The sequence below is a fragment of the Echeneis naucrates genome, chromosome 22 (genome assembly GCF_900963305.1).
Source record: "Echeneis naucrates chromosome 22, fEcheNa1.1, whole genome shotgun sequence".
NCBI classification, from domain to species: Eukaryota; Metazoa; Chordata; class Actinopteri; order Carangiformes; family Echeneidae; genus Echeneis; species Echeneis naucrates.
Window position 1 is genome coordinate 18,940,250 of NC_042532.1, and position 27,937 is coordinate 18,968,186.

A 27,937-nucleotide genomic window follows, 5' to 3' on the forward strand; every position below is an offset into this window, starting at 1 on the left:
ACCTCCGTGGATGGATGTAGCCCGTCGGCGGGGGACGAAGCTCAGCCGTTAGCCGCGTTTCTGGACACAAAACCGGTAAGATTTAGCTCTCGTTTCCCTTCGAATCCTTTGGAGATGAAGTGGAAACACGGAACGACATCCGTCTCTAAGTATTCACTTATTTCTATTTTTCATAAAACGAACCAAATGGAAGTATTTTCTCTAAAAAGGAGACGGACAGTCGAAGCTAATGGCTACCTTTGCTAGCAGCTGGTCAGGGAGTGTCCTGCTGACAGAAGCGGCCAAAGTCACGTTTTTAAATCAAATCAACACAAATCAACACCATTTTAAAACAACATTCACACTTTTAAACCGCCAATCACGGAGCATTTAATGAGCTTTGGTCTTTCCTCAGCTCCCCTCTGCTTTAAATTCATCTCACATCCAGATGGATGCTTTTTCTTTTGTTAAATTATGATTTGTCATCTACGTTTTTGTGAGTTTGTCAGGAGAAGGTGAAAAACAAAGCACCACCCATGCTGTGATTTCTGATGATTCCCTGTCAGATTTAAAGAAGTGAAATGTGTGTTAAATGAACATCATTGTTCTGGTGATGGGGGCCTTCAGGGGTCTTTGGGCTTTTAACACACTAGATGGCACCAAATTACAGAGTCACACTAAAAAAAGATGATATATTTTTTTAAACCATAGTTTTGTCTCTCCTTCCTTTTCTATGGATGACCTATTTGTCTGCGTGGTCAGGCCTGAATGTCACTAACATGTCTGTAGAGAAAAGGAAGCTCGTGGCTGCGGCTTAACTTGCATGTCTTCAGATTTTCTTAAATAATTACCCACTTCGTTGAAGAGAATTTGCGTGGAAAAATAACAGCTTCTTCATCTCTACATCTAAAGATGTTTACGGTGATTAAATACGGAAGTATTGGAGAAATTCAAAAGAGGTTATTGATCATGAAAATATTTGCTATTTAAAGTGTTTTGTTTTTTTCAATAAATCTGTGCTTATGTAAAGACAGTTAAATGCATTAAATGCCAGATTATTGAAGGCTGGTTAAAGTTAAAAGTTAAAAATACAGTATCGGCTGTAATTTCTTGTTTGCAGAATAGTGATATATTTGTGCATGGACTGTAATAAATCCTGATGGTGACACAACATGGGCTGGGTAGGTTAATCATAATAATTCAGATAATGACTCTAATAAATTAAAGTGATTTTGGCACTTTGAGTTGCTAAAGTAACCTGAAACACACAGTGAGCCATTTTACTGTCTGATTTTTCTGTCTGAGAGTCAAATAAGGTCACAATTTGAAGACATGGCCGTACCATCATGTCGTCTCATTGGGCATAGATCACCATTTTTGACAGATTACATTTATTTAGTTGGTAACAAACATCATTAGACGGAAAAACTTTTCATGGCATAGTGAGAAATTGTTTGCCTCGATGACATCATAACGATATCAGGGTGAGTGCTGACACAGCAATTTGCATTTTATCACATCTATTCAAGGACACATGTCAGACTTTTATTCACATTTCTCTTAATTTTCTGTCAAATGGCTCACCTTTACCTTGCTTAGTGGCGTTGGTTTGTTCCTCCCGGCCCGGCGGACAGAGCGACGGTCGAAGTGTTCCTCCCTTAAAATCCCAAAGTGTCACCTCTGTTCCTGCAGCTTGCCGTTGGCCGGTCTGAACAGGCTCAGCAGCAGCAGCAGCAGCAGACGCGTTTTGGCCGAGCCGGTGACGCCTTTTTCTCTGCCATTGTCCTCATTTTCTGTAAAAGAGGCAGTTCCTCTGATTTCTGGCTCTCTGCTCGTTGTCTCTCTGTTATTTCTTCTGTGAGCGATGAGCACCCCCCCCCCCCCCCCCCCCCCCCGACCCTCTAAATTCCCCAAACACCCCTTCTTTTGGTTCTGCCTTTGTCATTTGCATAAAAGGGTGCAAAGATATTGCGGTGTTTTATTTTGTGTCCCGACAGAACTCCGGCTCTCTTCGGGCTTCATTTTGGATATTCAAGTCATTTCATAGACTCTTTATATAGTTTTAGAAGTTTCATTTTGGCTGAGAGGCCCAAACATATGCACAGCCCCATTTAATATTACTGACACTTATTACATATTGTTGTCTTGCTCTAATCTTGGTCGCTGCAGCGTAATGAGTGATTTATTTATTTGGGAATAAAGTCTTTCCCTTCCCAAAGGCTGGGTTTCTTTTGTCTCATCAGCCCCAAAGCTTTTACACAGAAACCCTGCAGCCATTGCCTCCGTTGCAAAAAGATGACAACACAGAAAATAAAGAGGACTGAGAGTTAAAACCCCCCCCAGCCATGCAGTTAGCTGATAAAAGAGTTAATCCTCATTCTTTGAGCTCCATGGGCCACATCAGACCAGGCTCTCGTGCAATCTGCTGGCTTTTGCTTACAGGCTGCTGCCCTAAACAGCATCACCTGGGCCTTTTGTGTTCAGCCACAATGAAACGGCATTAGATCAAGCTGAACTGGTTCCCCCTCCCCCTGGTTGGAAAATGCTTACCAGCATTTTTCATTTCTAGGCTATATGTTTTTTTTTTTCCCATTACTTTTTTTTTTTAGCAGAAGAAAGAAAGAGTTGGGAAAACGACTTACTGAAGAAATTTGACAGTAATGTGACGAAGACTGCAGTGCAGGTAGAGAAGAGCTCTGCTTCTGAACTGGACAGTATTTCTTTTCAGTGTGGATGGACTCAGATGATTCACTCCCTGCCTAGTCTTGACTTTCGTGATTATTTTAGGATTTTGTACTTTAATGATTTGTCTTGTCGAGCCTTAAAGTGCTCTTTGATCAGCCCCTGAGACGTCCTGAAGACATTCACAACAACTCCAGTGGCTGCGTCACACCAAAATAGATGAGCTTGCCCATGAGTAGTGACTGAAGTTTATTTTTAGAGGTGTATTTGCAGGCTCTAGGACCCAGCACCTCCGTCTGGGCCTAAACCACCCTCCCTCCTGCAGAAGCCAGGGCAGACACTAGCGCAGAGCAGTGTTGCCGCTCAGCTGATGCACTTGCAGCAGACTGAGCTGGGCCGTTTTCATTTTTTACTCTTCTTTTAATCCTGTTCATCTCTGGAGGGGTATATCTGCCCCCACAGGAACTTCCTCAAGGAGACCAGAAGCTCCCGGCAGCCACCCCCCTTATCCCCCCTTCTCCCCCCTCCCAGCTGAGAGGAGTGACGGAGAGTTTTTGGAGCGCTCGGCTTCTTCTGTTCAGGATCAGGAGAGGGATGGTGTGATTCTGTAAAGGGAGACGCTCCGACAGCATCACCGAACCCCCCCTCCACTCCTCTCCTCCATCCCCCCCCTCTGTCTGGCTCTCCCCAATAACACGCTCCTTCAGTCAAGTAGGTTTTTAGAAAGAGAGGAGCCGGGGGGCGGGGGGCTTGAGAACCAAGAAACATGTCACAGACTAGGAGGAGCACATACACCCGGGTGAGTGTCCACAAGGTGTTTCTACATCCCGGTGAGGTGAATGGATGGAGCAGACTGTGGTGTTTAAGTTAGTCCTAAATGGTGCGCCATTGGCTCTGTTCCGTTACGTCTGTTGAATTAGTTTCACTCTGTCTTCGCCTTCCTCTCAATTTCTGCTGTGAATAGAAGGGCTTCTAATCCATTTCAGCTCTGCATTCATCCCTGTCTGAATCGTCGCCTCTTTGTTCAGCTCCATGCCCCTCCGGGTTCAGTGGCGCCGCTGTGATGTTGGGGATCATGCCTCCGTTGCCCCTGTAGATTTAGGAGATGGTACATGGGATGGATGGGGGGTTTTTGTTAGTAGCAGCCACTGGAAACATAATCCAGGAGCCACAGAAGACTTCCTGTTTGTCATTTGTCTCTGAGTCAGGCAGCTTCCCAGTCAGGGGTGGTGGTGGTGGTGGGGGGGTGACATCAGTGTTTGCTCTCAGGTTTTTGCTATTAAGAGTAAATTTTTGTACTTTTCTTTTCCTCATATCGCTGAAAACTCCTGATTAATCAAAGGTGGTGCTTCTGTTGTGTTTCAGCCTAAATAACCTGGTTAAACCACGTGCATGGCAGCACGTCGCTAGCTTACTTTTTGGAGAAAACAAAGCTCGACCGTCACGAGAAGGTTGCAGTGCAGCAAAAATGGTTGTTTATTTTCATCTTAATTCAGCGTTGTAGTCAGTGTTAGCTTGTGTGTGTTGTAAGAGTAGATTGACACTAAATAATTAAGCACGCCCCCCCCCTCAGGTCCTCGGCGAACAGATAGCAGCGATGACTGCACAACACTCAGGCAGCTCGAGCAAGACCCCTTCAAAACACTTTCCTTTAAACTTGAATTATTAAGGATAAAACATTCAGCCGGAGCAGCTTCTGCTCTCAGTCTGAAGGGATTTAATGCCTTCACATAGATGTTCAATTTTGAATAAGAGATTCGACTGTGATGTAAAAAGCTCCTGACGACGGCTGGAGTATTCAGCAGTTACTGCACATAACAAGCTAAAAGGTCTCTTTCCACATTAGTGATGAATAACGAGCTAGGTTAATTAGACTTGAAGCAATAATGGAAATTCATGTTTTGCATAACTGCTGCAAGGCTGAACAAAACAACGTCATCAACTGTTTAATAATGTCTGATCTTATGTGTACGCGGAGATAAATGGCTGCAGTGGCAGACAGAACAAATTAACTGATGCTAAATAGAAACCTTTCTATGTCCTAGTGGAAAATGTTTATCTTTGTGTACACACACTTTGTCTTCACCATAAGGACCGTGCTCAGTGAATGTAGTTGAAAGATGTGAATGGTTGTTAAGAACTGAGCTTTGTTTGAATGTTATCCCGAAACCTCAAGTTTTCTGGTCATTAAAATTCTTTACGTGATTTTACGGGGGCCGTAATGACTGAAACAAAGCACTCTTTATATTTATATTATCACACTCCACTGTATAACGTGCTCGGATTATTTAATGCCTGCATCAGGGGCGGTATGGATAGAAATGACCCCTCAAATCACACATCCATCTCCGTGCACGTCAACCAGGATGTGATCCATCACTTAGATGGTCATGCAGCTAAAAATGATGAGTCAACAAGAGATCACCATGACTTGGAGTGTCCACCAAGTTTACTATTTTTTCTTCTTAAGTCTCAATCAATTTTTAAAACTCTCTACCAGAGCGGCTACGATAATTATCAATCAAACCATTAAGGCAAAAAATTCCAAACATTTGCTGTTTAAAGCTTCTCTCTCATCCTTTTCTCTTTTATATCTGACTGTAAACTGAACTGAATCTGAAAACATCACCTTGGGAAATTAGGGAATGTACATTTAGACTATTCTCAAGTTCACTAAATAGACCAGACACCTGAAGTGGTTTGGACAGATCAGTGTTTGGGACCGGCTGTATTAGTATGTCGTTTAATATTCAGCTGCCCTTCTGTGTCGTTTAACCTTCCAGTTTAATGGCAGCACGTGGACAGTGTATGTTTACAGTCGACTCAAGGAGAGTCGGGGCAATATTATCTGCTCCTCTCTGCTCAGTTCTGCTGAGTCACTACTTGATCACAAAATATGGCAGTTTGAGTAAACCCGCTCCAGCTGATTTGTTGTCAGAAGGCCACAAAGCAGCGGTGCTGTTGAATCGTGCTTTGACGTTTACAGACTGCAGAAAAAAGATGAGGCCTTGCTTTTACTTTCTGTCTGCAGCTCAGAAGGTCTGAATCAGACTGAAGCTACTTAGTGTGTCCTTCCTCTTCCCTGAACAGCCGGTCCCTGTGCAATATTAAAACACTGATTCCTACTGAGTTCCTGCAGTATGAGATTTGATTCAGGAAGTTGTAGATGTCCCAGACTGACCTGTTTGATCAGGCGTTCGACCCGTCTGCTCTGATTGACCTGTTTAAAAAAAGTCTGCTTCTCTCTCTACAGTTTCAGACACACGACATGTTATTAAAGCTGAATGTGGGGCATCTGATGACTTCAGTTTTAAAAGAGTTTACTCATCCTGCAGGTTGATTTATCGGGAGGAAAAAACACACAAACTCGCCCATATGATTCTGCCAAAGTGTTGATTTTAACATTTTAACAGTAGAGCCCTCTTTGTGTTTTGTTCCTCTGTTCCTACACAGACCACAAGCAGCGGCAGCAGCAGGATGAGCTCGGACGGGGGCGGGCGGCCCGTCAAAGTGGGCTCCCTGGTGGAGGTGATCGGGAAGGGGCAGCGCGGCACGGTGGCCTACATCGGCAACACGCTCTTCGCCTCCGGGAAATGGGTGGGAGTCATTCTGGACGAGGCCAAGGGCAAGAACGACGGCACGGTGCAGGGGAAGCGCTACTTCACCTGTGAGGAGAACCGTGGGATTTTTGTGAGACAGTCACAGGTAACTTCACAGTGAATATCTCTCCTGAATACTTCACTTCCAGTGACAGTCCTTCACATATCTGTACAACATATATGATATTTCCTCCTTTAGCACCAGAAACTATAAGCAGAGGTCGGTGCTGTTGTTTCCACCCCCCATTTCTCTATTGTTTAATTTGTTATTCAATTCAGACGTTTGAGGTTTCAGTTTGTATCTGATGTAGGCTGTGTGGGGGATGATATTTTTGTCTGCTGTCTGTGTGGTGCCAGCATCTTCAACCGCTTCAGGCTGTCGAGTACTTAGACATGTTTTGATCAAAACCAACTCTTCTTTCTTCTCAAATATACAACGAATCCGCTTTGATTTTTAGAGAGACAGTGTAATAGATTACTTGGGTTACTCTGTCATTGTGCTTTTGTTTTTTTGTTTGTTTTTTTTTTATTGTTTGGAATTACAGCTATGTCACCCTGAAATGAAGCTCTTCACATGTAAACACAGAGCTTTTCTGTATTTGAGTCCAAAAAATGTCAAATTTAGTGTCGGAGCTCGGACATGTCGACCAGCCACCTGAACAAACCTGCCATAACACGCTCTGGTCGATTTGAATGCCACCTGTTTGTGAACGGTGTGGACATTACGTCATTTACCACCTGTTGCTCTCGGCTCCTCAACAAGGTTTACTGACTGTATTCTCACTGGAGAGATAGGACAAAACAAGAAACAAGAAAAGGCAACAAATTCAGCAATTCAGCTGAAGAACGTAAAAATATCACTACTGATACTGAGGCTAAAAGTTTGATGCCAAAAAAAAACAAACAAACAAACAAACAAAAAGCTCTCGATAAAAGCAAATGGTTCATGACTAAACTAGGAGGCAGAGAAGGAAAATGAGAGAACCCATTTATTTCAAACTGCTACTGTTGAGCTCTGTGGCAGAGGCAACTAAAGGTCGTGGAGCTAAACGTGGCTCAACCTCACGGTAAGTTGGCAGCTGTGATGCACGTCACACTTACACAAAGAAGAGAACCAAACACGTATTAAATTTCTTCAGTTTTTCTTCTTTCTTTTGTATGATGTTGAAATTCCAAAACTATGGAAGAGCAGCAGACTGTCTGTGCACGTCTGGTACAAAGTTATCTTCCACTTCACGCGGCCCTGATTGTTCAGAAGCAACATCAGCAAAAGAGTGTTAACGTTAGCTGCGGTGCAGCTATACATCACGCTCAAGTGCCAGTGCCAGTATTGATTTTGTTTTATACTACTGAGCCTCTTCATTGTGTCTCCCACTTATCTTAATAGACTATTTTATCCTCACTGTCCCTGCAGTGCATTTATAAATGTTACTATGGAGACGGGGAAACTGATGACTCTCCTGAGAGGTGTTATATTAGGTTGAACATCAATAATTTTAGTTTTTGTGCCTTTTAACATAAAATTATGAGGTTTCAGTGTCTCACTCTGCAGGTCTTTCTGTTCCAGATCCAGCTGGTTGATGATGGAGCAGACACCACGTCCCCAGAGACACCCGAGCCAGGCAGCGGCAAGGTCCTCAAACGAGGTAGGGACGCACAAACACACATTCAAAGGGTCTGATGGTTTTGTCCTTAGTCATTACTCTGCAGTTGTTCTCATCGTTCTGCAGGAAAGAGTGACCGAAATACAGTGACGGTCACTTCAGGTCACTTCTGACCTCTCAGCATTCAAAGGTGAAGACGGGCATAAAAGTAAAATAAAGCTGCCGGCTGAATAAAATCTGTGAAGAAACGATCAGTGGTAAAGTTGTCAACTTCTAAAACAGAATCAAAGTGTCAACCCATCTTGATGTCACCTGCCGAGTCGAAGCTTTGAGTTTGACCGCTTTCAAAGAGAAGAAACTTATTAAGTTATTTATGCTTTAATTTACTGTCATTTATATTATGATTTTTTTGGTGAGAGATTTTATTTCTTGTTTATTTAATATAATTATTAAATAGAGCTGTCGTGCATTTGATGAGATAGATTGTTGTGCCTCATCGGAGTTGTGTTGCGTGTTGTTATCTTCATTGTGAGCACAAATGTTCTCTGATGTGTACTGATGAGACTGTTGCCGTTCACTTCCTGTTTGCAAGTTTATGGGATGTCGGGAGAGTAGCTGCTCTTTCAGTACAGTGTGATGCAGTAGAATGCTGCATAGATAACGCTGGAGATCATTTTATCAAAGAATGACGTTTCACAGGTTTCAAATCTAGATTTGCTGATTCTTCATCAGTTTAGAAGTTGATAAACGGTAACTTTACCAGAAAAGAAGTTTCCCACATTTCTCCACTTCCAGTCACTGGCGTTTGTTATTACCCCTCTGGAGGATGGAGCTGGACTCTGTTGCCACGGTTACGCCTCACCGTCGCTACGTCAGGTAGACGGTTGGCCGTTGGTGCATCACGCTGAGCTGAGAATCTCCTAACTGAAGAGCTGAAGTGGCGACGCTGACGGACAAATGAAACTCAGTAGCTACAGTAATTCAAACGTTACCTGGCAACAAGACGCTTTCGTCAGATTGGAGAGGAGAAACGCACGAGGAAAGACCCGGAAACACGGCGATGGGAAGATGGAAAATCAGTCAGAGCTGCAATTAATTGTTCAGTTAAATGTTTCTCATGGCTTCATTCAGACGTCACAGTTCACTTAGATATTTTTTCATCTGCTGAACAAGACAGAAGAGAAGAGAGAGAAAATATAATATATTTATAATGATGAGTCACAGGCTGCGATGGAATATAAAGCTCATCTTTAACTCTGAATGACCATAATGAGAGTGAGAGACTGAAGCATCCAGGCATCAGGTTCATTGGGAGTTTATTTTACTCTGAATATTCATCTATTAATGGCGTGAAAGAAAAGAAGGTCTGAGGACAAACATGAGAAGCTGAGCTGGTTAGATTGTTGTTGTGACTCATGCAGAGGAAACTTTCCTTGTGTGGTCTGTGAGGAGGGCTTTATGGTTCTTGTCCGTGTCCATCACAGATATCAGTGTTGACCATCTGGAGAAAAGACAATAAATCATGTTGACTCTTACATATAAGCACCAGGATCTTTGTTGGACTTTATAACTAAACAGGGATTATAAGGATGTGATTCTCACTTTATTTGTTTTTCTGTATTTATCCCTTCAGAGATCCTAGAGACGCCCAAGTCCACCAAACTGGTGAGTCAGATAAGACTGAGGGAAACCAGGAGCAGACACACACACACACACACACACACACACACACACTCACACTCTGTCATGTCTGAAGTAAATATTGTGTTGCTGTGAGCCACGCCTCAAAACTCAGAGTTCATCCACGTCTCATCTGGCTGTCAGAAAACTTTTTCACACGTTCACTGTCAGAAGATTCTTTATGCACCCCAAAAATAAACAATTTGGAATTTATTTGCAGTATTTTGATTATTACATCTTAGAAGTAATTACAAAAATATACATATTCCTAAATACTTCTATCAGTCTGTCAGAAAAAATCTGATCCAACTATTAAAAAATCATTTTATGAAAATAAATACCTTTTTTTGGGGGGGGATTTCTGAGCTGCAGTTGCTATTTCCTCTTTTTAACAGCAGGGGGTAATGTTTACCTGTAAGTGCCTTCTTTGTTACATAAACTGATTATTAAGGGAAAAAATAGAAAAGCTCCCTGAACGTTGTAAATTAGAACTGAGAGGATGTGAGATGACGGCTCGCTGCAGAGCTGTGCAGGTTTATAATTACCCTTCATGAAAAAAGGTGATTTAAAAACAGCTAGAATTCTGGCTTTTTTGAAGTAAATGATACCAACAGTTATATTTAAATACAATCAAAGCAGATATATTTGTAATTTTTTTTTGTGTAATATCATTTAAAAAAGTAGTAGTATAAAAAATAAGCTGAGAAAAGATTGTTTTTGTTTCTTGATTTTTAAATTAATTGGCACTAAATAAATTCTTCCAGGTTTTTATGGCTGTGAACATGTTTTAATTTTTATTTAATTTCATTTGAATATAAAAGTTGCTTTTTATTGATATGACAGAACAAAGTTCAACCTGGATTTAAAATATTGGTGATACATTTTATTTCTAACAGTTGAGTATTACAGAAAAGCAGAACAATAGAAATGCTAATGTACGAAAACATTTCACTGAAACCAGGAAACAGACGTTTTCCAGCTCCAAATACTGCAGTTCACTTTGAACTTTGAATTTCTTACTTTATTTTTGACAGGAAAAAAAAAAAAGTTATGAATCTTTAGTCGGATTTAAATTTACCTCAACTTTATAGGTTAATGGATTTTTTTCTGATCTTTGATCTCAAATGCTTGATAACTTTGTGGAAAGTGTGAACTTCTAACTTTAAGCTCCAGTAGAATTCAAATAAGTTAAATCTCAGTCAAGTTGAGAAACTCTGCCCACCTGAACTTTTATCACATCCAGTTTGGTCTCGTCGGATTTGAGCTTAAATGTCAACAGGCTTTCTCAGCTGACATTTACTGGATGTTTCAGTTCACCCAGACCTGCTCACCTGTAGCATTTTATTGTCATTTTCCCTTTTTTCAAAGTCTTAAGAGAAAAAGAGCCCGCTGACCTAAAGGAGCTGGCGTGTGTTTAGTCATAATTGGTAATAATTAAATCAGTCTGCATTTACAGAGAATTCAGGAAAGGGCCGGTGCATAAACGATATAATTGAATAAATAATAACAACAATAAATACTGTATATGTACAAATAATCCAAAACTCTTAAAATAAAATATATTAGAATTTATTTTTAAACATTGATATCAAATTAAAATAAATACACATTCAAAGTTTATATTTAGATATTACGGAGACGTGTGAAGTGACAGAAGTGAGACCTGATCTGAGACGATCTTCTTATATATTTCTTGTTGTTTACTAAACAGATGTGTTGTTGGAGAAAACATTTTAACAAGATTTTTTCTGTGTGAGATGAAATGAGCTGAACGATAATTCAGATTTGTCTGCGCCGACTCGCCGCACGCTCCTCCGTCACCTCCAGCACGTCACTGACAAACCCCTCCTGTAACCTTCCCCCCTCCCTCCTTCCCTTCTTTCCTTCCCTTCTTTCCTTCTGACCACGCAGCGAGGAGTGAAGCCCAAAAAGGTGCTGCATGTTTCTCTAACCTCGGTACAGTGGTAATGTTGTGATGGATGGTGCTGATGATGAACGTTGTAACCATGGTAACAGTGGCTCTGAATGGCATCGCAGCTGCATGGCGACCAGCCCCCCCTTCCCCGCTCCACCTCATTTACCCATGATTCCGCTCAGCTCGCTACGCCGCCGTCCACCAAACCGCCGTGTGGTCGTGTGAGAACGAATGGACGCTGTCAGAGAGAGAGAGAGAGTCCATAGTGCCTCGTCCACCTGACCTTTGACCTGTGTCTCCTTTCTGCTGTGCTGGTTCAGCTCTGTTGCTCGTGGTGTGTTTGTTTCGTCACCTCACTGCTTTCTGTGCATTTTAAAGCAAGTCGAAGCAGAAAAGTTGGTCGCTGTCCGGATATTTACCGACAGTATTTACCATCGAAGAAACCGGCCGTCGCTCTGCGATCGAACACGTAGACGTCGAGTCTTTTCACACGAGCAGGTTGATTAGGCCTGCGATATTTTGTTTCCTGTTTACTGCCTTCTTGTTGTTGTTGTTAGTTTTGGTCTTTTTATCAGCTCCTTATTTTGTGTTCAGAAAAAAAGCGAAGAATTTATCTGCTCTTATTTTTACTGCTGAAAATGGGGAAGATTTAGACGTTGTGGCTCTGTCCTGGGTGATTTTCAGAAAAAGGTTAATCATCAAATCAAAGTGAGAATCCCGTTTAGAATAATTCAGCGTTTTTGTGCCTGTGTTTGTTTTCTAACCCAGAGCTCCTTCCTCACTCTGACAGCCCGTCGCTCTCCAACAATCGTCCTCCGCTCAGTCAGACATGCAGACGTTTCTCTGCTGCTCAGGAGAAAATGTCAGACTGTGGCTGAGGTGAAAGAATCAGACTGCCCCCTCACAGAGACCGGACCTGCAGAGTATGGATTCTCTGTCAGCTCGGCTCTGCTCAATCGCCTCAGGTTCACTTCATAATCTAGTAAAGGTCAACACTCATATATTTATTTATTATTATTCAGGAAAGTAACACACGACACTACTCTTCTCCATAAATTATTTTTAAATATATAGATATTTTTAAATATCTGGTGCTCGGTTTAATTTGACTTGTCAGACAACCTGACACACACAGAATTGTGTTCTGTTTTTTTGAGTTGCATATGGCAAGTTCTTATCAATATTTCTCTTCATTGAGCGTTGTGTCCTTGCAGAAAACAAAAGGTTTCTAACTTGAAAATAATTTGCTGAGATTTTTGTGTCTCTTGCACAATAAACCTCTCAGATCTCAGTCTCAGGCCCTCCGAACGTGTGCAGAAGAGCGTCTCTGTTTCTGCCCTGTCAGCAACAAGCTGAGCATGCTGGGTAATGCTGCGCTCGTGTGTCCTGGGCAGTAATTTCATCCTGCTTTTGTCCTGCCGGAGGCGGCAGAGACCCAAAACCTCCCAGTGTCTGCTGGGAAAGCAGGAACATGATACATCTCCAGCCATCCCATCATCCTCTCTGTCTCTCTCTCGCTCTTAGAGGAGCACTTAAGACTGTGTGATGGAGGGAAAGTGGGACAATTCCAGAGAACGATGGTTAATATTTCATCAGGACAGATTTCCCTCAGCTGCTGTGTAATGGATACACATAAACATGTTTTCTGTCTGGTTCAGCAGCCTGAACTCTGCCGTCCTGTTGCGTTTCTCTCCTTCATAATAAATGAGACGCTGTTTTTTTTTTTTTTTTTTACCGCTCTCATCATTTTCTTAAAACCCCAGCAGAAATGCCTCCGTCCTGTTTTCAGACCAGTGATGTAAAAGTACTTTGGGTGAAAAGCTCGCAGCTAATCAGAGCAATTCCAGCGAATTAATCCCTCTTCCTGCTGAGCTGCTGTTGCAGATAAGGTGATTAGTGGAGCTGAGGAAGATATTACCATCGCTACTGAAAAACGGCTCGGTTGTTGACAAGTGAATTGACCCATTAAATCCCTTCATTATGTTGAAAACTCCTCTGACTGCGGTCAGTGTTTCCTCTGAAGCTCTGGAGTCTTAGTTTTAATTGTCACGATACACCGCAGCGCTTTAAACCATTTTTCAAGGGTTTATTCTCCGTGGTTCATCTTAATTAAATAAGAAAAACCTGTACAAATAAATCTGTGACAGTCTGGAGATTTGACCCAGCCAAACTGTGGACTGCTTCAGATCTCATAAATCTATAAGTATCTATAAGTGAAATATGAACTGGAAGTTCAGCATGTTAGCTGTTATTTTCCTAACAGTGGATGGAAGTAAGCTGGAAGTCTTTGAGCAGGAACCAAACTGACAGAGTTGATCCTCTAATATCACTTTCTGTTTCTTATTCTGCTGAAACAACAACAACAATGAACACACACATCAGTGCAGAGAGTGCATGTTAACCCCCCCCCCCCCTCATAAATTCGATATCAATCAGTTTAAGTAACTGCAATATGATCATCGATCTGCTTTCAAACAGAAACATGCCTTCTCATCTTCAGGGTGAGAAACACATCGTATTATCACATTTTGGCCGTTTTTATTTGATTAATTGAAAAAAACAGAAGCAGCCCGTCCTTTAATTATGTTTAAACGAATAAAGAAATGAAAGGAGAAGAAGAGGACGCAGAGGAATCATCAGGTGTAGGTCTGCCTCCTTTAATGAGCCCAGAGGAGGGATGTGACGGCGTTGCTAGGCGACAGGGGAGGCTTGCATCAGTAGCTGCTGCTCCTTTTCCCCCTCTCACCTCTGTTTACAGCCCCACCCTCCTCCGTCTCTGTCTGTCTGTGGTCAGGGTGATGATGAGTGGGTGAGCAGCATGGGGGGGGGGGGGGGGGGCGAGGGAGGGAGGGGGAGAGAGAGAGAGGGAGAGAGAGAGGGCGAGAGAGAGGGAGGGGGGAGGCGGAGAGAGCACAGTGATGTAATGCAGGAGCAGGCTATTGGCTTGGCTGACAAATCACAATGAGTGGATTGAGGGGGGAGGGGGGAGGGGAGAGGGGGGAGAGGGAAGGCGTCTCCTGTGAGCAGTAGCAGGTCGGGGGCTCGCAGTAGGAAGATGCCAGAGTGCTAATCGGAGCCGAGGAGAAGGGAGGCGCCGTCGTGAGGGCTCCGGCTCATGGATTATGAGAGAAGCTGAGAAAGGGGACGCAAAGGAGGACGATACTGGGAGGAAAGGACGGACAGAGGCCGGGAGGGGGAGCCTGGGGGGAAAAAAACAACCACAAAAAAACAAAACAAAAAAGAAATCACAGCGGCCATTTGCACCACTGCAGCTTCCCCCGAGCCTGAGCAGCTGCTTGACTGACTGAGTGTTCGGCTTCAGCTGTTTGTGTCCGAGGATCCAGCATCTTTGTCCGTTTCATCACGTGTGCGTGTGTCTGTGTGTGTGTGCGTGTGTTTCTCCTTGACTGTGTTGCGTGTGTGTGTGTTTGTCTTCTTCCCTTGCAAATATGATGAGACAGACTCCTGCACCCCGGAAGGTACAGAACTCCTTATGATTGTCCTTATGTGTTGGGATGTTGCTGCTGTTGTTGCCATCTTCCATCCGATCTGTCGGCAGAGTAAAGGTCACGCTCGGAAGTTTCAGTTATTCCACATTTTGTCTCTTGCTTGCCGGTGATATGGGACATGAATGCAGAATCATTTCATTCCTTCGACATGTGTGTCTGCAGTGGATTTCCTTTATTTCTGTCTTCTCTACGAGCTTTAATTCCTTTATTTGGCCTCCTCATGCCGAAGCCATCTGTGTCATCAGGGAAGAATCAAATCATTTCACTCTCGGTTGCAGCTGCAGCGAAAAAGACTGATGAGATTTCGGTTCCTGTTTGAGTATCTACAGCAACAACACTGAGGCTTTAAGAGGACTGTCAGCTCTTATTTGGTACAGCTGTTAGCTCGGGCTAATTTCTGCTGAATGGTTCGGCTCTAATCCAATCAGGAACGATAACAGGCCAAAGCAGGAGCGTTAGTGTGGAGAGTGGAAGGTAGAAGAGCCAAGGCAGGAAATGTCTACATGGACCGGATTACTTTGGGTTTTGATGAAGAAGTATCTGGTTTAATTATGACAGAGAGAAGGGGAATGAGAATAAAATGTACTCAGCAATCATCCATACAGAAGCTTTTTTGGGTCCATTCATTCCTGAGACTTTTTAATATTCAGAAAATGGAATTTAGCATCAGTCACAGTGTTTAATAAGTTCATCTGCAGTTAGTTATCAAATCAGAAATCATTTACTGTCTCCAGTATTAAATTAATGTGGAATAAGTATTCGCTTTAAACTGAGTAGCTTTCTCCAGTTTCTCTGTCCAGGAGACTTCCTGTCGTAATTCAGTCAGAAAGTTTTTTTTTAGAAAGATGAAATATTATCGACGTCTCATCATGTGATACGACCTCACTGATACAGGAATCGACCGATGATTCAACCTTTTCAATATCAGCCATGTTGTCAGGCAGAAAACTTCTTGAACTTTATCATTTTAGGATTTTTAAAAACTTCCTTTAGGATGCACGTTGTTCTGATGTACAGATAGTTCCTGCACACTCACCCACGTCTGAAAGCCGCCATGCAGCAGGATAACAAGCCATTATCCCCGAGTTGTCTGCTGTGTAACTGCAGTACAACAAAATTGGACTCGGTTGAACTGGATCTGCTGCGTCCCCGGAGACACAATGCAGTCATTTAGGTCACAGCAGCGGTACCAGTCTGTGGCTGGACGAGAGAGAGCCGACAGACATGATCTGTAGAGAAGGGCAGGAAACGCGACTGTCTGCCTTTTGTTGTCTGTAAAGAAGCAGTTTCATCAACCCATCGTGTCCCTCATCTGTGATTTCCCGTTTCAGAGAACTTTGCCTTGAATCACTAACCCTGGCTGTCTGTTTCCTCCCCTTCTCTCCCTCTGACCTTCTCCTGATCCCTCTCCTCCTCAGACCACGGCCAGAAGGCCCAAGGTGAGCCCAGTCCTCCGCCAGGGCCTCCCATTTCTACCAGTGTGCATTAATAATTTGTGCGATTGTTGTCCACTTGATGCAGCAGTTTGTGTGTGAGCTTGTGTGAGTGTTGCCAAAGCTGTAGTGTCGTCCGTGCGTCAGCAGACACGACTCCATCTCCACGTTGTTTTCATTAGACGGACGACAATTTAGGTCACAATCATCAGAAGCATCACACACAGTCTGCTGCAGACTCACACATCCATTGTTTGTTTCATCTAAAATCCTCATTTCAGATTCATTCATGCGTTCAACAAGGTTTTATGTTTTCGCCCTAAATGAAACTAAACCAACCGAGTTGTGTCACTTTGTTTGCTTTAATTTTCCTCAGAACAGTTTCAGCTGTGTTTGTCTCCTAATCTTTTTTTGTTTTAAATTGTCTTTTAGTTTTCAGCATTTTTCATTTGTGTCCTACTTTAGATCTGAGCCATGATGGAGGTCTACGGACACACACACACACACATCTGGGTCAATTTGGTAATTTTATTAGTGAAAATAAAGATATTTAGATTTCACTGACTTATCTGAAACAGATGGAAGAAAACAGGACAGCTTGGCCTTTCTATGTAGCTGCCACTGATTGCTGAGATGAGCCTGCCTGACTTGTTATCAATCCAGACCAACAGTTTGCTTATTGTGTTCATTCACGTTGGAAATCTACAGCAGTCACTCGATCTGAGATGGATCGTGTTACAGTCCTCATATAGAGAGTCAAACAAGAGCTCCATGTAAATGTCAGATCCTAAAAAAAACAAAAGTCAATGAAATCAAAGAAGAGGGGCGAGAGATGAGATGATAGAAATTGACAGTTTGAAGGGAAGAGGACTTCCATCATGGCCGTCAACAACATCAGCTCACAGACGAGCAAACCGACGTGGATCTTTGCGTCAGCTGTTATTAGCGAACAAGTTGTGTTTCTTTTCTCACATTTCTCTGTTTGGGTTCTTCAGCAGCCCAGCCGGCCTGCGGGCGGCGGCGGGAAAGGAGCGGCGTCCGGTTCGGCCTCGGCCTCAGCCGGAGAGATGAGCAGCAGTGAGCCCAGCACCCCGGCCCAGACCCCGCTGGCCGCCCCGGTCATCCCCACCCTCCCATCCCCCGGAAAACCTCCAACGCCCGTCCCCAGCAAGGTCAGTGTGATCTGAAAGGAAACAGATGAAATCACATCCACCAGGAAATACCTCAGAACTATTTCAGACAGGTCAAAATAAGAACCAGTGTTTTCTATTATGAACCATCCAGATCGAAGAAAACTGAGCTGTCAGTTTGTGTTGTCATCAGAGCGTTTCCTCTTCAGGGGGCTGATGGGTAACTGAGCGGTCACTGCCGGTCAGACGAATGATATTTTCATCATCAATTTTCTTGATAAATTGCATCAGAACAGTTTGATTGTTCACGATTGTTACTCTCCAAAATGTCAGAAATCTGTTTTCTGCAACACAGCTGTTAAAAACTAATGACACTGATGATATGTTCTGAATATAAAGTGAAATTAGGAGGACCTACAATAAAACCTTGTGGGACACCGCAGTGTGCGTTTAATTTTAATTATGAATGGAGTCCATATCCTGGAGTTTCCAGTTTCTGTTTTCTGAGTTAAGATCAGTCAGATTTGTGTTTTGGGTGGCTGTCGCTAAAAAAAATGAAAAATCGATCACTTGCACTTTATGTCATCCAATAACAGACCGAATGATAAATTCTGGAGCTCTGATCAGTTGCACATGATGTGTTGAAATGTTAGTCGATTTGTGTAACTGTCTCTGATCTCTTGGTCTCAGGTTGAATGTTTTCTGTGTTATCTGAGCAGACGATGGGCAAATCTGACTATTTCCACTTAAATGGATTATTTCTTCAACATTTCGTAAAAGTCACTTGTTATCTGGTGTTTCATTATGAAGCGGACATTATCAATCTGATTCACATTTTTACCCCCCCCCCCCCCCAGGACGACGTCGCTATGGAAACACAGGTGGAGTGCCGTGGTGTGATGTTTTCGCACTTGATGTTGAAGTGTTGTTTTGCTCTCACTAACAATTGTAAAGAAGTGTGAAAGGTGTGATCACCTCGGTGTCTCACACCGCCGGTGAAATTTACGTTAATCTGGATTGAATGCTCCTGCTCTTAATAGGTGTGTGTGTGTGTGTGTGTGTGTTCTGACACTGACTTTCTCTCACCAGGTGAATTTGCTGCATGGCAACTGAAATGAAAGCTTGACACATGAAAAAAACCTGAGACCTTGTGAAAATTGGTTTCTTTAAAGTCTGATTATGATAACTTTGGTTAAAACTAAGTTGTCCCTCTCAGGAGGAGGAGGCCCTCCGAGCTCAGGTGAAGGACCTGGAGGAGAAGCTGGAGACGCTGAAGATGAAGCGGACGGAGGACAAAGCCAAGCTGAAGGAGCTGGAGAAGCACAAGATCCAGCTGGAGCAGCTGCAGGAGTGGAAGACCAAGATGCAGGAGCAGCAGGCCGAGCTGCAGAAACAACTCAAGGAGGCCAAGAGGGTGAGGAGCTGCCGGACGCCTCGAAGCTGGAGAGGTGGCCGACCGGGTGACTGAGTTTGTGCGTTTGTGTGTGTGTGTGTGTGTGTGCAGGAGGCCAAAGAGGCCTTGGAGGCGAAGGAGCACTACATGGAGGAGATGTCCGACACCGCGGACGCCATCGAGATGGCCACGCTGGATAAGGAGATGGCCGAGGAGCGAGCCGAGTCTCTGCAGCTGGAGGTCGACTCCCTGAAGGAGAAAGTGGACGAGCTCACTATGGACCTGGAGATCCTCAAACATGAGATCGAGGAGAAAGGTACCGAAGAGCTGTTATCTGTATGAATGATAGAAGGTCAGCCGTCTTAGAGCTTTGATTTCTTTAAATTTAGTAACTGAAGTTTTGTTTACTAAAAACCTGAACCTGTCGCATTCGTGACGTCGACGACGCTGTCGTTATCGCTGTCGAAGATCCGGACAGTTTTGCAAATAAAACACCGGAGTCTGTTCAGGAGGCCATTATGAAATGAAAAGTCACAGTGAAATGAAGTTTTCTGTCAGAAGGCACACGAGCAGAAATGAGTCACGTTGTTCGATAATGTGATTAGAAACGGGGACCTGAGCGGCCCGGAGGAGTTTTTCTTTACAGCCGCAGAAAGTGAAGCCAACTCTTCAGAAGAAATGAGCCATTTGTTTAATTGAAACAATCAACTCGGCTTCGTCTGTTTTAGCAGTGACATCATTCTTGTTGTGCGTGTTTCTCATGGCACAGTTTAAAGTTGTGTGTTTTTGTGTGTCTGTCAGGTTCGGACGGTGCCGCCTCCAGTTATCACGTGAAACAGCTGGAGGAGCAGAACGGGAGGCTGAAGGAAGCTCTGGTCAGGTGATGAAAACACAACTGTGATGAAACACAGCGAACATTTGAAATGAAAGAAATCCTTCTACATTTAGTTTTTACTCGTTTTTATTCGTCACCGTCGCCTGTTAGCTGCCAAGATCAAACTGCAGCAGCACAAAATGACTGACAGCGTAGAAAGTGGCTGTAATTTAATTTAACTCAGCTGTAAGCCGAGTCTAAAGGGAAACGTTTAACAAACTAAACAAAACAAAACAACAAAGGGCTCAGGTGCAATAGAGATAATGGAAAAATCTACTTCGGGAAACCTGCTGCCTCGTTGTTTTGAAAAGCCAGACTTGAACCCAAGCCCCTTCTCCACTGCTGCTGCCCCCCCCCAGGATGCGAGACCTGTCGGCGTCAGAGAAGCAGGAACACGTGAAGTTGCAGAAGCAGATGGAGAAGAAGAACGTGGAGCTGGACTCTCTGAGGAGCCAGAAGGAGAAACTGCAGGAGGAGATGACGGTGGCAGAGAAGACCATCGACGAGCTGAAGGAGCAGGTCGGTGGTTAGTTCGAGGCGCCGTAAATCAGCCGTCGGGCTTTTTCCCCACCTGACGGCGTGCGCTCTGTCTCAGGTGGACGCAGCGTTGGGGGCCGAGGAGATGGTGGAGATGCTGACAGAGAGGAACCTGGACCTGGAGGAGAAAGTCCGGGAGCTGAGGGAGACGGTCGCCGACCTGGTGAGTGACACATCAATCACAACACTTGACTCTGAGACTAATTAATCTCCCTCTGTGACCCCCCGCTGCCTCTCTACGTGTGCTCGCACGACTAAACTCCAAATCAGATGAAAGTCACTCTGCTGAGTCATTTCATCATTGATTGTGATGGTTAATATGGATCTGCTGCCCTCTGCTGTTTGTCCCATTCAGCTCAGTCAGGACAAATTAGCTTTACCGGAGCTGGTTAAACAGTGATTATCGTAATAAACACTAAAAGTCCAGTGACCATCCAGCTTAATTTGCTGTTTTAGACTCAATTAGTGTCAGCGAGGTGTTCCCAATAAACTGGTCACGTCTGACCTTTATCTGAGTGAAGGTCTGAGGTTTTCAGTAAGACTCCCCACTCTCCCTCCGACAGGAAGCCATCAATGAGATGAACGACGAGCTGCAGGAGAACGCCAGAGAGACGGAGCTGGAGCTGAGGGAGATGTTGGATCTGGGAGCGGCCAGAGTCCGAGAGTCCGAGAAACGAGTGGAAGCCGCTCAGGAGACTGTGGCCGATTACCAGCAGACCATTAAGAAGTACCGCGAGCTCACGGCTCACCTGCAGGTAACAGCGGGATCGGCTGCTTTACGGAGCGGCCGTCTGATCCTGCGGCTCTCTGAGAGCAGATTTCTGGTTCTTTTCTGCCGCAGGAGGTGAACAGAGAGCTGACCAGCCAGCAGGAAGCTTCGGCCGAGCTGCAGCAGCAGCCGCCTGCAGAGATGTTCGATTTCAAGATTAAGTTTGCAGAGACGAAGGCCTACGCTAAGGTCAGGAACCGAAGCAGCTCTCAGCAGAGACCGTGATGTGTTGTGACGTTTCTCTTCAGGCCGAGACATCAAGTGTTGGTTCTCTTCCTGTTCGTCTGCAGGCCATCGAGATGGAGCTGAGGAAGATGGAGGTGGGTCAGGCCAACAGGCACGTTTCCCTCCTCACCTCCTTCATGCCCGAGTCCTTCCTTCGCCACGGAGGAGACCACGACTGCATCCTGGTGCTGCTGCTCATCCCCAGGCTCATCTGCAAGGTCCGCAACACAACACAGTGCAACACAACGCAACACAGTGCAACACAGTGCAACACAACACAGCACAGCACAGCACAGGACAGGACAAGACAACACAACGCAACACAGTGCAACACAGTGCAACACAACACAGCACAGCACAGCACAGGACAGGACAAGACAACACAGCACCGCACAACACAGCACAGGACAACACAGTGCAACACAACGCAACACAACGCAACGCAACACAGCACAGCGCAACACAACACAACACAGCACAACACAACACAGCACAGCACAACACAACACAGTGCAACACAACGCAACGCAACACAGCACAGCGCAACACAACACAGCACAGCACAGCACAACACAACACAGCGCAGCGCAACACAACACAACACAACACAACGCAGCGCAACACAACACAACACAACACAGCACAGCGGAACACAACACAGCACAGCGCAACACAACACAACACAGCTCAGCACAGCACAGCACAAGACAAGACAACACAGTGCAACACAACGCAACACAGCACAACACAACACAACACAGTACAACACAACACAGCGCAACACAGCACAGCACAACACAGCAAAGCGCAACACAGCGCAACACAACACAACACAACACAACACAGCGCAACACAACACAACACAGCTCAGCTCAGCACAGCACAGCACAACACAACACAGCACAACACAACACAACACAACACAGCTCAGCTCAGCACAGCACAGCACAACACAGCACAACACAACACAGCACAGCACAACACAACACAGCGCAACACAACACAGCACAGCACAACACAACACAACACAACACAGCGCAACACAACACAACACAACACAACACAACACAGCGCAACACAACACAACACAGCTCAGCTCAGCACAGCACAGCACAACACAACACAGCGCAACACAACACAACACAGCGCAACACAACACAACACAGCTCAGCTCAGCACAGCACAGCACAACACAGCACAACACAACACAGCACAGCACAGCACAACACAACACAGCGCAACACAGCTCAGCTCAGCACAGCACAGCACAGCACAACACAACACAACACAGCACAACACAACACAACACAGCGCAACACAACACAACACAGCGCAACACAACACAACACAGCACAGCACAGCACAGCACAGCACAACACACATGTGAACGTTGATGGAGAGTTTTGGTTTTCTTCGTCTGCTGTTTTCAGGCGGAGCTGATCAGCAAACAGGCGCAGGAGAAGTTTGACCTGAATGAGAACTGTGTGGAGCGAGCCGGGCTGAGAGGAGCCGTCGGGGAGCAGCTGAGCTTCGCCGGCGGTTTGGTCTACTCGCTCTGTCTGCTGCAGGCGACGCTGCACAAATACGAGCAGTACGTTTCAACGCCTCAGGACGGAGCGTCTGAGCGGCGAGAGGACGGACACACGTTAACGTTATTTGTGTCTGTGCCGTTTGCGGTGATCCGTCAGAGTCTCGTTTGTTTCATTTGAATGTGTTTGTGCGTCTGTGTGCGTCAGGGCTCTGGCTCAGTGCGGTGTGGAGGTGTATAAGAAGATCGGCTCTTTGTACCCGGAGATGAGCGTCCATGAACGATCGCTGGACTTCCTCATCGACCTGCTGCACAAAGACCAGCTGGACGAGACGGTCAACGTGGAGCCGCTCACCAAGGCCATTAAATACTATCAGGTACACACACTTCTTCTTCTCTTCTGTATTAAGAGGTGCTGGTTTAAATCTGTTTTCATTCATTTAACGTTTTAATGTAAATTCAGACAGTCTGACAGTAAACTACCATTTATTGAGTATAAATGTTGGATGTCACTTTAATTAGAATTTGAACGATTCATTCTTTTGTCGTTTCCCAGCACCTGTACAGCATCCATCTGGCAGATCAGAGTGAGGACTGCACCATGCAGCTGGCCGATCACATCAGGGTCAGCTCAGCTCCTTTAATCCTGCCGTCCTCTCCCCTGTAGCAGCTTCCTCTGATAATTGACTGGCTGTTGTTTTGCAGTTTACCCAAAGTGCCTTGGACTGTATGGCCGTGGAGGTCGGCCGCCTGCGGGCGTTCCTGCACGCCGGTCAGGAGAAGGCCGACCTCGCCGTGCTGCTCAAAGACCTGGAGACGTCCTGCAGCGACATCCGACAGTTCTGCAAGAAGATCCGCCGCAGGATGCCGGGAACCGACGCGCCGGGCATCCCCGCCGCGCTCAACTTTGGCCAGCAGGTGAGCCGGCCAGGTTTGGTTTGATTCCCCAAAGCTGAGAAGGTGTTCAACACTGACCTTTGACCTTCACCCCACCCCCACAGGTGTCAGACACACTGTCAGACTGCAGGAAACACCTGACCTGGGTGGTGGCCGTGCTACAGGAAGTGGCGGCCGCCGGAGCTCAGATGATGTCACCGCTCGGCGAACACGAGGGGCTGTCGGCCGTCAAACTGGAGGATGTGGCGTTCAAGGCCGGAGAACAGGTGCGTACGTTTGAGTTTCAAAGGACGGACCCAGAACCAGACAGAAGTTTATTTATTCTTCTGTGTCGCTGCAGGATATGAAACATGTTCGATCTTAAACTCAAAGTGATCTGACATCTGTCTGGTTTTAGATCTACGGCGCTCAGGGTGCCAACCCCTACGAGTATCTGCGCCAGTCCTGCGGCATGGTCATCGCCACCATGAACAAGATGGCCACCGCCATGCAGGAGGGAGAGTACGACTCAGAGAAGCCTCTAAACAAGGTGAGTCTGCGTCTACCTGTCCGTCCCTGTGGAGTTTACTGAAGCTGGATTTTCACCGTCTCTCTTGGTGGACTCGTAGAATCCTCCGCCAGTGGACGTGCGAGCGGCGGCTCTTCGTGCAGAAATCACAGATGCTGAAGGTCTCGGCCTGAAGCTGGAGGACAGAGAGACCGTCATCAAAGAGCTGAAGAAGTCTCTCAAGATCAAGGTAGAGAAACTATTTCATGGGAACAATCTGCGATCCTGTCTCCGATGTGTGGACGGCACACGAAGGAACACAGGAGGTTTTGATTTGTTTCTGTAAAATTCAATTCTGAACTAAACTCTCAAAAAGCCTCCTGCTCCAGAAAAACCACGAAGCATTCCTAATTACTGACAGCGACTGATGGAGTGTTGTTAACTCAATGATTCTCGTCAGTGATTGGCTGATAAATGAAGACACTGGTGTTTGTGTGCTCAGGGGGAGGAGCTGAGCGAGGCCAACGTCCGCCTCAGTCTGCTGGAGAAGAAGCTGGACAGTTCGTCCAAAGACGCAGACGAGCGCGTGGAGAAGATTCAGACTCGGCTGGACGAGGCCCAGACGCTGCTGAAGAAGAAGGAGAAGTGAGCGCCGCCCGCTCTCAGGTCCAGAAACCGGACCAGGAACCTGCAGCCGCCTGACGCTGTTCTTGTCTCCGCAGGGAGTTCGAGGAGACGATGGACGCTCTGCAGGCCGACATCGACCAGCTGGAGTCGGAGAAGGCCGAGCTGAAGCAGCGAATCAACAGCCAATCAAAGATGACCGTCGACGGGCTGAGAGGAACCGGCCCGTCAGGAATCGCCTCCATCGTCACAGGAATGACTGGAGGTGAGTGGAATAGACGGGTCAGCTCACACGAAATGTTAAATATTGGCTGATTGGAGCTTCTCAAATGAGAGAATTTGCTTTTTAGTTTGAACAAACAAACATATGAAAGGATAAAGACAATAAGTTTCTTCAATTGGCTCAAATTGCTCTTTTTAGCTGGATGTGAAAGAATCAGCTGGAAACTCGTCATTTCTGTGTTTTACTCTTTAACTCTGACTGCTGTCTTTACTTCCTGTTTGGACCCAAACAACAACAACAACAACAACAACAACCTCTTTTCTCTGTCTGACATTTTCCCTTTAATGTCTGTTTCTCCTGCAGAGGAACAAAAAGGTATCGATCTCCCATCTGTCATTTATCCTGCACGTTTATTTTTGGTCAGAAAGAAATGGCCGTGAAAATTAGAAGTGTTTTTTGTGCATGATTCAAACGCACTGAAGCATCAAATGCATGTTTTATTTCTGGGGAATCTGCAGGTCTGGAAATTATTATTATTATTATTCAGCAAATTTTCCTTCTTTCTTAATGCTGCAGGAAAATACACATTTTAGAATAATGAGATGTATTAACTTTAAGCCCTGCAGAAACCCTCTTATTAAAAAGTGTTTATTATTTAATGTGATGTTTATGTTGCATGTTTTTTAATACATGTAAACATCAGTCAGTCAACTCTGTGCTGAAATCACCTCTGTTATGAAAGTGAAACTAAAAGACAATAACACTAAAAGTCCTGAATTCACAAACAGTGAAGCTTCACAGTAAAAATATTTGGCTGATTCATGACCCCGTCTGATTAAAATTTTAGTGACTGAGGCTGTGAGCAGTGTGTTAAATGAGTCAGACAAACAAACCGACAGCAGAAGTGTGCGTGTGTGTGTGTGTGTGTGTGTGTGTACGTGTACGTACTCTGACCTGGATCTGTTCTGGTCCACAGCGAACATGATGCCCGGCGTCGGCTCCGGTTCGGGCGTCCAGGTGATTGACTCCCCTCTGCTGACTCAGCAGATCGAAGCTCAGAGACTCTGCATCAAACACCTGAAGAACGAGAACAACAGGCTGAAGGTGCGAACGTTCTCAACATCTGTTTGGATGTTCATCTTTTCCACCAATAAGATCCGCCACCTGTTGTTGACGTAAGCTTTTTTGCTCCCTCAGGCTGAGAAGATGCGCGCTCAGCTCGCCTCGCTGCCTCCCCTTCACGTCACCAAACTTCCCTCCAGAGACGGCGGGCGTCCCGAAGTGCTCTCCAGCGCTCTTTACCGCAAGACCGACCAGCTCCTGGAGACTCTGCTGCAGATGAGCGCCAACGTCAAGGTGGTGGACATCACCGGGAAATCTCCAGGTACGAGTCTCACCCACCCGCTCCACCACGAGTCCTGTATGAGCGAATATGACCGAGTCGTTTCCTCCTCCTGCAGTGACGCCTGGCGCTCAGCTGCTGGAACAAACTGCCCGACTCCGATCCCTGAACGACACGCTGGACAGACTGAAGGTGTGTAGAAAAAAAAAACAAAACAAAAACACTCACTTTTAAAACTGCTGATTAAACCAAGCATGATGAAAACAGCGTGACAGGCAGCTCTCGTCTCACAGGATTCACTTTGAACTCACACGTCCTCCATGTTTTTCCCTTTTCGGTCAGGACGAAGTGTCGGAACACGTCGTCAGCCAGCAGCCCGGAGCGCGAGTCTCATCCGACTTCGCCACGTTTCCTTCGACATCATTTGTAAAGGTACAGAAGAAAAGTTATCCCTTCCTGTGTCAGACCTACTGAGTTCAGAGAGAACGGCCTGCTTTGGCTGAATAAATCCAAGTTTTAATTAAGTCTGCTTAAATTAGTGAATATTTATTAAAACTGTTCTCAAGTTCTCGTTCAAAGATTTTCCAGTTCAGTCTTCAGCTCCTCAAAGAGAGCACACAGATGTATTCCTCAAAACTCAGACTTAAGATTTGAATTTGAGCTCCAGGTCTGAGTCGAACTCACCGCTGGGCCGTCTGGTCTGTGTTGTGTTCAGGTGAAGGAGGAGAAACAAGGCGACACTGTGCTGGTGGGTCGGGTCATGGTGCCGTGTCCCCGCGGCCAGGAGCGGGTCCACCGCCTGGTGCTGTCCCAGTGTCAGCTGCAGAGAGTCCACAGCCTGCTGCGGACCTAAACGCCTCCAACCGACACGCTCCCCCCTCCACCATCAGCTTCAGCTCCGGGGCCAAATCAATACAAAGCAGGAGAACCTAACGCCAGACGACTGTCAGACGGGCTGAAGTCCGGGACACGGAGGATTTACTGCTCAGTAAACTGAAAAAGGTTTTAACGGGGAACATTTTATCCAGCGTGACTAATTAAAAGATAAATTCTTATCGGAGAAAAATCTGTATAATTGTTCATTTTACGCAAAATACCATCAAAACTGGAAACCTGCGTATTTATTTACTAAATATGAGTTTGCTGATTTGTCCAAAATGAAATGTTTAAATTTTAGATAGCTAACATGGCCCAGAAAAGTGAGATGTAATAAATAAATAAACGAAAAGCCTGTCCTGGACTACAGTCCTGCATACAGGACGTTATAGACGTCATCGTGACCTTCATCACTCAAACGCTCACCAGAAGACGTAGAAGTAGAGATTGTTGAGCCTGCTGCATGCTGCCCAGATTAGCTCAGACTCTCCTGTCCGGTCGCTCCACCTTTCTGTGTTCAAATGTCGGCGCTGCTGTTAACGCTACACAGGATACCGAGATCATGACTGTCTTAATCGGGTGTCACTGTTATGTAGTTCTTTTTTTTGTTTGTTTTTTGTTTTGTTAGGGT

At 45.3% G+C, this 27,937-nt stretch overlaps 1 protein-coding gene across 4 annotated transcripts; it reads left to right on the forward strand.

Annotated features, from left to right (window-relative positions):
* Window positions 1–27,926, forward strand: dctn1b (dynactin 1b). Of its 4 annotated transcripts, none has more exons than XM_029493119.1 (29): window positions 1–75; window positions 6,115–6,366; window positions 7,828–7,906; window positions 9,498–9,529; window positions 17,397–17,573; window positions 18,389–18,412; window positions 18,748–18,945; window positions 19,036–19,240; window positions 19,726–19,804; window positions 20,158–20,317; window positions 20,394–20,498; window positions 20,899–21,090; window positions 21,177–21,293; window positions 21,395–21,547; window positions 22,760–22,920; window positions 23,066–23,234; window positions 23,414–23,482; window positions 23,563–23,775; window positions 23,859–24,020; window positions 24,152–24,283; window positions 24,363–24,491; window positions 24,744–24,886; window positions 24,964–25,130; window positions 25,452–25,463; window positions 26,065–26,192; window positions 26,286–26,472; window positions 26,549–26,622; window positions 26,773–26,862; window positions 27,146–27,926. In XM_029493119.1, exons 2-29 carry the CDS (start codon window positions 6,139–6,141, stop codon window positions 27,281–27,283), a joined length of 3,723 nt encoding a protein of 1,240 aa, XP_029348979.1. In that variant the 5' UTR covers window positions 1–75; window positions 6,115–6,138; the 3' UTR covers window positions 27,284–27,926. The 4 variants fall into 4 exon arrangements, with proteins under 4 accessions (XP_029348979.1, XP_029348976.1, XP_029348977.1 ...); XM_029493116.1 differs by lacking the exon at window positions 1–75 and adding an exon at window positions 3,428–3,460; XM_029493117.1 differs by lacking the exons at window positions 1–75; window positions 25,452–25,463 and adding an exon at window positions 3,428–3,460.
* Window positions 27,927–27,937: the final 11 nt, after the last annotated feature.

Coding starts and splice junctions, on each gene's coding strand:
- dctn1b (XM_029493116.1), top strand. CDS start 3,428: ATGTCACAGACTAGGAGGAGCACATACACCCGG. Junction 24,284..24,362: donor CAGAGAAGCCTCTAAACAAG/GTGAGTCTGCGT, acceptor GTGGACTCGTAG/AATCCTCCGCCAGTGGACGT. Junction 26,193..26,285: donor ACGAGAACAACAGGCTGAAG/GTGCGAACGTTC, acceptor TTGCTCCCTCAG/GCTGAGAAGATGCGCGCTCA.